General features: G+C 30.8%; 1 protein-coding gene across 2 annotated transcripts in view; it reads right to left on the reverse strand.

Moving 5' to 3' along the window:
- Positions 1 to 1,786: 1,786 nt before the first annotated feature.
- dusp10 (dual specificity phosphatase 10) overlaps positions 1,787 to 9,325 on the reverse strand; it is a 14,468-nt gene continuing 6,929 nt past the window's right edge. Inside the window, exons 2-3 of one of the 2 annotated variants that reach the window (XM_026290480.1) lie at positions 3,848 to 4,216; positions 1,787 to 2,493 (exon numbers count right to left, since the gene is read on the reverse strand). In XM_026290480.1, coding sequence (XP_026146265.1) covers positions 2,228 to 2,493; positions 3,848 to 4,216 — 635 coding nt within the window. In that variant the 3' untranslated portion in view covers positions 1,787 to 2,227. The remainder of the gene's footprint in view (positions 2,494 to 3,847; positions 4,217 to 9,325) is intronic. The other variant, XM_026290479.1, reaches the window with a different exon arrangement.

Consider the following 9,325-nt stretch of genomic DNA (forward strand, 5'->3'; position numbering starts at 1 on the left):
GAAAAAGTCAAAATTCCTGCAAAAAATTAAAAAAGCTTACACATGTTGAAGCTGCAATAAAAACTAAGAAAGAGAAGAAGTGAACAAGTAAGTTGTTTTCTGATATCGGCACAGTGTCTGATCTACTGCTTTCAATATTATCATTTTTAATAATTTCTATTGGCCTGATCAGTAGCAAGTCAGAATAATAAAGTGTGATTTTATCATCTCTTTTAACTCGTTTAAGTCACTTGCTTGCTTTGTCAAATTTTCAATACTTATATATATATATATATATATATATATATATATATATATATAAATGACAAATAGAGGGATACAATTTGACTGAAACCATTCAAGGTAAATTTCTAGAAGTTTTTCTAAGAGCACTACTTCTTTTAGCTTAACAAAAGCAGTAATACACAAGTTTTCAAAACTGCACGGCCAAGGTGCAGGAGGTTTGTGTGAAGCTGAAAAACTTTAGAAAAAGTCCAGGTGAAGAGTAATAAACCGTCCTCTTGTACACTTTGCATTTCAACATATAGACGAGCCCAGAGTTTTGATATTTCACAGCGTTTCAGTTCTGTGACGAGACAAAAGAACATACCGTGTGATTTAAAACGACACATAACCACGATAAAAACACATAGAAACACCTCGTGCTCCGGTTTAAAGCCGTTACCTTTTCACACACTCAAAAAAATAAAATAATAATAAATGAGTTAAGGCACCAATAGAGGCACGATTCTTCCGTGTGCACGAAAAGCTGAACTTCTCAAGCATCCATCCATCTTTCTGGATCGTCTGAGGTCATGAGAGAGTTAAACCGAAGCACAAAAACATACAAGCGTAATATACGTTAGATACGATCCCATTCACACACACACACACACACACACACACCCACACACACTTACAGAAGCAGAAACAGACCAAACTGATCTGAACACAGTCAATGCAAACCAATAAAACAGCTGGTTAATTCTCAAGCAATTGATTTGAATGATAATATAATAGTAATATAGTTTCGTTTTCTTCTTGTTGTAATCATGCAATCAGTTATTTTTAAAGGACATTCAAATGAGGTTTCTTCTGATTATCAGCGATACTAAAGACTAAACTCAACACATACACTACCAGTCAAAAACTAAATGTTTTTTATGATTTCTCTTCTGCACACCAAGCCTGCATCTATTTGATCCAAAATACAGAAAAAAGCAGTAATACTGTAAAAAAAGAGAAAAAAAACTGTTTTAAATGACTGCTTTCAGTTTTAATATATTTTTAAAATGCAATTTATTTTTATGATCAAAAAGCATCATTCCTCCAGATCCTTCAGAAATCATTCCATTATGCTGTTTTTAGGATTCTGTGGTGAAAATAAAGATACAAAGATCAGCTTTCTTCTGAAATAAAAAGCTTTTGTAACATTATACACTCATTATACCATAGATTTATATACATATATATATATTTTTGGGGCGGGGGGACTATAAAAATGTATACTTTTATGTTGCAAAGATGCTTTGAATTGATCAAAAGTAGTTTATAATGTTACAAAGATATCTATTTCAGATAAATGATGCTCTTCTGAAATTTCTATTCATCAAAGAAACCTAAAAAAAAATCCTACTCAGCTGTATAATAATAATAAATGTTTTTAGGGTTTTTTTTTGCAGCAAATCAGTATATTATTCTGATTTCTGAAGGATGAGACACTGAAGACTGGAGGAATGATGCTGTAAATACGGCTGTGCATCACAGAAATAAATTACAGTTTAAAACACATTCAAATAGAAACCAGAAATTTCAAATCGTAAAAATATTTCACAATTTTACAGCTCTTGCAGGCTTGGGGAGCAGAAGAGACTTCTTTAAAAACATTAAAAATCTTACTGTTCAAAACCGTTTGTCTGGTAGTGCACAACGCTGGTTTGAAATGTTATAAATCAGTGCCTAAACGTAAGAAAAACACAAAATGACGTGACTAACCAGGTGGACCGAAAGTCTGGCTCTCGTTATGTACACATCACGCACCCGACTGCTTTCCACACAGACGTTATTGCACAGTGAAGCCACCGTAGGTGTATAAAAATAGAGTAAGTAGAGTGAAACGAGTGGAATCCAGCCTCCTCTGGGGGCTTTAGCCAGCACCAGCGGCCAGGAGCCGTCGTATGTGTTCGGCTGGGCTCCTCATGCACACCTCATCCAAAAAATCAAGGATATTCCTTTTGGAAAGGAGCCGCTATACGACGGTCTCGAGGCCGGAGAGTTTGGGGGTGAGTATACGCGGAGTGATGCCGTTGTTCAGGTCTTCCTCGAACTCTAAAAGCTGGCCCATGAAGTTAAGGTTGGGCGAGATGATGGGCCGCCGGGACTTGACGAACTTGTATGCGTCTGTCATGGTCATCCAGGTGTGTTTCATCAGGTAGGCGATGACGATGGTGGCGGAGCGAGACACGCCGGCCTGACAGTGAATGAGGAGCCCGCGGCCGGCCCGGTGAGCCTCTTCTGAGGACGGGAAAAACACTGAACGTCAGCATAAACATCATCATCATCATCAGCAGCAGCATTTCTCTGAAAACTCTCCGTCAAGTCACAGATTTCCTTTACTTTTTTTACCCTCAGTCAGATTGAATCTCAAAGAAATATCTGCATTAATCAATCAATAAAATACTATAAACATTTGGCTATAATTATATGAATAATCTAATAGTATGTTATATTATTTATAATGCATTATATATATATATATATATATAACATTTAAATTATTATTATGTAATTCTGAAATTACATATAATTTATATTACAGATTATATCATAATTATACTTTAATTTTTTTAACATTAATAATTCATTTATTCTGTATTATTATTGCAGATATTATAATGCAATTATTAACTTATATCACAATTAATTAAATATATAAATTAATTGTAGACATTAAAAATCATTCATAATTATATAATTTGCAATACATATAAATGCACAAATTGTAATTATTATTTATAATTTTAATACGAATTATAATTATTATATCATTTTGCATGATTTATTATGCATTTCTGTTAAATATAATAATAAATGTTAATTATTACAGTAATAATTTACATAACATTTTGTATAATTTATTATGTATTATATTATATTATATTCTAATTCTATTCTTTAAAAAATCTAACTACCTTTCTAATCTTTTTGTATTCTATTTTCTTTTAATTTATTATGCAATTGTATATGTATGTGTGTGTGTGAAGACCTCTAACTAGCTTGCTCTATTCTTTTATTTTTTTTTATTCTATCTGTTTTCTTTTTATTTATTATATTAGTTAAAATCCCATGCTACGTGTACTGTGTTAACCTAACTGAGACTTGTTATAGCACTTATATATCGTTGCTCTTTTTGTTGTTTTTGATTGCTTCCACTGTCTTCATCTGTAAGTCGCTTTGGATAAAAGCGTCTGCTAAATGAATAAATGTAAATATTATATGCATTATTATATATTTTTTGTTTAATATATAATATACAGTGGTGGCTAAAATGATTAGAACATTAGTTTTTCTAGCAGCTAAAAATGGTTTTAAGTCTGTTATTTCTATGTTTTGCTGTAGTGCTTTTTTTTGGTCATTAATTGTAATAATGTAGAGAGAGTTTTGCATTGAGTCTGTCTCAGTGTGTTCTGTTTCTTCATGTCTCTCCAGACAGACTGATGATGATCAGATCACATCCCTGTGTGCAGCACACAATAATCTCTCTGCATTATTACAATTAATGACTGATATTTCCTTCAGCAAACGATAGAAATAACTGACTTGAAACCATCTCTTTCCTTCGCAGCTGAAACACTGTTCTGTGTCGTACCGATGAACTCGAAGGCCTCCTCGAAGTACTGCCGCAGGTTCTGTTTGTTGCTGTCGCTGGCGGGTAAGCGCTTGTACTTGAACAGGCCGAGCTCGTAGTGATAGAGCGGCAGGTGCGTGGTGACGTTCAGGATGAAGCCCATGTCCATCCGCTGCATGAGCTCCAGGTCCTGAGCGTCCCGTTCGTTGCCCAGGAAGAGGAAGGGGAGGATGGGCGTCAGCTCTGCGTTCTCGATGTCCGGCGTGGAGGGCAGGGAATGAGGTAGCGCCCCCGACAGGCCCACCGCGGTACTGCCGTCCTGTCCTTCCTCCAGATAAAGAGAGTGCTCGCACAGATCATCATGGCTCTGTCGGAAACCAGCGAGGCCTCCTACGAAAACAAAACAATCAATCGATCGCTCTAGTGAAGCTAGATCACAAATAAAGCATGACACTATTTGCAGTAAAATATCCGAAAACCACTAGGCTAGTGTTATATATTTTGTCCAGCTGATTACTAACAATATCTCTAATGTTTTCAACTACTTGTAAATCATTAGAAAATTCCCATTCGCCTGTCAATGACGTTAGTTCTTCTTCTTCTTAGTTTTATGGAAGATTGCAAGCATGGCTTATCAGGTGCATACCGCCACCTACTGTATCGGAGTATGTAGCATGGCTAGGAATTTAATGACGTTAGTTAGCCTTTGTTACTGATGTAGAAACCACATGACAACAGTGGACAAATGCGGAAGTAGCTTCGCGACAAACTTCATCTAGAAAGAGATACCAATCTCGCTTGCGTTTTACTTGATATGTGAGTTGTTTTGATCGGTATCTTTACAGAAAACGTATGCTATTATAACGATCAACAAGATTAGTATAATGGGGCATACATGGCAAACGCGCGAGGACGCGTCTGATCCATCGTCTGATCGCGTCTTTGCATTGACTTTGTATGTAATCTACTCGCGCAAATCGTTGAACTCGCGTTAAATCCATGATTTATCTTTCCGTCTGATTGATGGTCGTCAGTGGTTGAGTAGAAGACACACATCCGATCATTCCACGCTTCTTCTTAGCGTCATCAAAACGCCCGATTGTTATTGTTTTGTTAGTGCGCCATCTAGTGGCAGGTCCTATAACCTGTACCTTTAATACGTGACCCTGGAGCACAAAACCAGTCATAAATATTTGAAATTGAGATTTATGCATCATCTTTGATATATGCATCGATATATGCAATATTTGGGCGAGATACAACTATTTGCAAAAAAGCAAAAAAAAAAAATCTTTAAAGTTGTTCAGATGAAGTTCTTAGCAATGCACATTACTAATCAAAAATGATGTTTTTATATATTTACGGTAAGAAATGTACAAAATATCTTCATGCAACATGATCCTTCCTTAATATACAAATTATTTTGGCATACAAGAAAAATTTATCATTTTGATCCATACAGTGTATTGTTGTCTATTTCTACAAATATACCCCAGAGACACATAATAAAACTTTTAGTCCGTAATGTACAGTACTGACTGTTCACAAGAGTCCAGGCTGTTGTGTGCTCATTTGTCTCGTTCTGTTTTTGAGGTCGCACTGAAGGATTTGCATGTCATTTGCATTTCAGGTTGAATAATTTCCTGATCGCGTTACAGATCTGTCTTATTTGCATGCAGAATGATTAATAGTATCTCTCGAGATCAGTCAGAGCTTATCACATACTTTATTAGGTCATAAATTCACTACATATAAGAAACATGGCACAAAAAATTCCAGAAATATCATATATAGTTAAAATTTATTTAATAATAAATATACATAAAATATATATTTTATATCAAATATTTTTATTGATATAATTATCACATTATATAATACAAGACTTATATATATATATTATTATATTATGTATTATAAATTAGTATAATGATGTTTTATATTGTAATCTAATCTCCATAATGACTGAAAAAATATGTATGGTATTAAAATATAATATAAAACACAACGTTATATATTATTATACTAGATGTTATGATAAATTGTTATATTAGGCATTAATAATAAATTATTATTAATATATCTGATAATACAATCTCGAAAATGATAAAATATTCACATTTAAGCATATATTTATTTACTTTTAAAACATCAATAATTATGATATAATAATCAATTTTATTTAATTTTAAGTTATTATGTAGGTTATTAATTATGTCTAATTAAAAAAAAAGTAAATTAAAATATTATTATATTAGGTATTGTATATTATAATTATGCCTTACAATATAATCTAAACTTAAAATATCCATAATTAAAAATATTGATTATAATATTGCTATTTAATATAAGAAATACATTATATATTTTATTAGGTCATATACATTATAATTAGTATGCTGTATAATATATTATAATCTCCATAATTTACATTCAAGCATTTAGAGGCTTTTATCTAAAGCAATAATTAATTAAAACATGAATAATTACAACACGATACTATAAAACACAACATTATATAATATTATTACATCTTATTTTTTAACATGAACTGAGCTGTAACACTGAAGAGCGAGAACAAGCATCAGTAAACGAGTAAACAGCCTTATAATAAAGGTTTAGCATGTCATGCTGGACATCTGCGCTCTCCCAGTAACGTCCATCAGATGAACACAGGGGGTGAAGCTATAGTCTGTTAAATTTCAGTTAGTCAAATGTGAAAGCTGTAGCACCTGTTACCCTGCCTCTCCTGGACTGAGTGAATCTCTTTAATCACACTGGAAAGCACCTTCAGCGCTCGCTCATTTATAGAAACTAAACCCAGGATTCTCTGAAAAACTACTGCTTTCCACTTTGGATGTTTGGGATGAAGTCATTTGCACTTTTGAAACCACCTGTGTTTCCTCATGTTTAGCACATGATCCTTAACAACTATACTAATGCCACTGTATTTATTTTCTTTATTCAATCATTCATCTTTATTATCAAGGTTTTGGCAATTGCATAAAGTTTAAAATATTTTGTTATATATATATATATATGGGTTAAAGACGTTAAGATGTCCGCATCAAAAGAAATGTACAAAAGTGATTTTGTGTTCATAGAAAGCACATTAAATGTTAGTAAAATGTCTACTTTTAAGGTTTTAAATAAGTTTTTGGAGAATAAAATGTCAAAATTTGGTTGAAATAATGTTACAATGTCATTCAGTGTAACACAATATTTATGAAAAAATTTAAACAACATCCTTATTCTGACGTGTACATATTAAAATATCTAAAAGAATAATGGAGCATACTAAATTTGATTGTGTTTTAAATTAGTACAAAATTCTTACTGACAAATGGGCAAAACCTAGGATAGTGGCAAATGTTAAAAATGTAAAATTACATTTAATGACATTTTACTGGGTGTCTTCTGTAAACCAGGGGAAAATGTATGATATTTATTTTATGCTTAAACACTTTTTCGTCTTTGACTCATATATATATATATATATATATATATATATATATATATATATATATATATATATACATACATACATTCTACAAAGCAAAGTGTAGATTTTGTGTTAAAACTGAAAAAAATAATAATAAATAACTATTGCCGCAATCTTTCAAAATGAGAATTGTAATATTCTACAGGGATGCTCTGCAATGAATGGGTGCCGTCAGAATGAGAGTCCAAACAGCTGATAAAAACATCACAATAATCCACATCAATCCAGTACATCAGTTAACATCTGGAACAAATCCAGGATTAAGACGTTTTTATCTAAAATCTGATTCCATAATCCATAATAACGCTTCCTTCAGTAAAAACGTGGTCTGGTCTGAATCAGGCGAGAACCAAGTCCCTTTGATGGACTGGAGTGGTGTAGATTACTGTGATGTTTTTATCAGCTGTTTGGACTCTCTTTCTGACGGCACCCATTCACTGTGATGCAATGCAACATTGCCAAATGTCTGCTTGGATACAATACAGCGCTACACAAGTTGCATTTGGTGGCTCAGATGTTCACTAACCGGTGAACGTCAAATGAAGGACTAAAAACAGCCAATTTGCATCAGACTGAGATCTTTTCTTTTCGTTTTTAAAGATCAAGACCTCTAAGGGCTCCATGGGTTGAGGCCAGTACTGAGTCTGAGGAGATTCAGAAGCACAGCGGGTCTGCAGTCTGAACAGCTTTTATCTGCAAGAGCCATGATAACACACACACACACAATCCCAGAATGCAATGCAAGCTCAGTGAAGCAATCCACTCAACAGAAATGTTGATTCAGTGTTCTAAAAATACATTTTACCCAAATGATTGATATAAAATCTAACATTATATATTATAAGGTATTGTAAATTATATTAGTATGATTACATTTTAAAACATTAGTGTAATGTAAAATAATTTCCATTTCATTTTTATAATATATATATATATATATATATATATATATATATATATATATATATATATATATATATAATCTCCATAATGAATAATAATAACATTATTAATTATAATATACTATCATTATATAATATAAATTATTATTAAATTATTAAATAGTATTAGATCATTATATCACATAAATCATGTATTATAAATTAGAATTATTATAATTTACTTATAATTATAATATAATATCATCCCACTAATTATAATACAATATTACTACATAATATAAAATACATTATAACTTATTAAATTAGATACTTTTATAATATTATAAATTACTATTTTATAATAAATGGAATCTCCATAATTACAGAATTATTATTAATAATAAGAATAATTACATTTTACATTTTTACATTTTACATTTTTTATATAATATAAAAACATTATAATACAAAAACATATTACTATAAAATACAAAATAATATATTATTATATTTGGTAATACACATTATAATTTGTACAATCAAAGCTATATTATATTATATTATATTATATTATATTGCAGAGTCAATACATAAAATATAAAGTCAAGGTCAAAATACATGATTTTTAATTTGATAGAATCCCAAATATCTCAGCTTTCATTAAGTAAAACAACTGAAAGTAAAATATTCAAAAAATTTGATACTTTCATAATTTTATAAATTACCATTTTATAATAAATCCAATCTCCATAATAACAGAATTATTATTAATAATAAGAATAATTACATTTTATATGTTTATTATATAATATAAAAACATTATAATATAAAAACATATATTAATACTAATATATATTAATACTATAAAATAAACGTTATATATTATTAAATTTGGTGATACACATTATAATTTGTATAATCAAAGCTATAATATAATGTATTATATTAAATTATATTATATTATATTGTATTGTATTGTATTATATTATATTATATATTAATACATATGGCAGAATTTATCCACAAAGTCCATGCATAAAATATAAAATCAAGGTCAAAAATATGATTGAATTTTAATTAAAAAAATCCCAAATATCTCAGCTTTCATTAAGTAAA

Source organism: Carassius auratus, chromosome 20 (assembly GCF_003368295.1).
Source record: "Carassius auratus strain Wakin chromosome 20, ASM336829v1, whole genome shotgun sequence".
Lineage (NCBI taxonomy): Eukaryota > Metazoa > Chordata > Actinopteri > Cypriniformes > Cyprinidae > Carassius > Carassius auratus.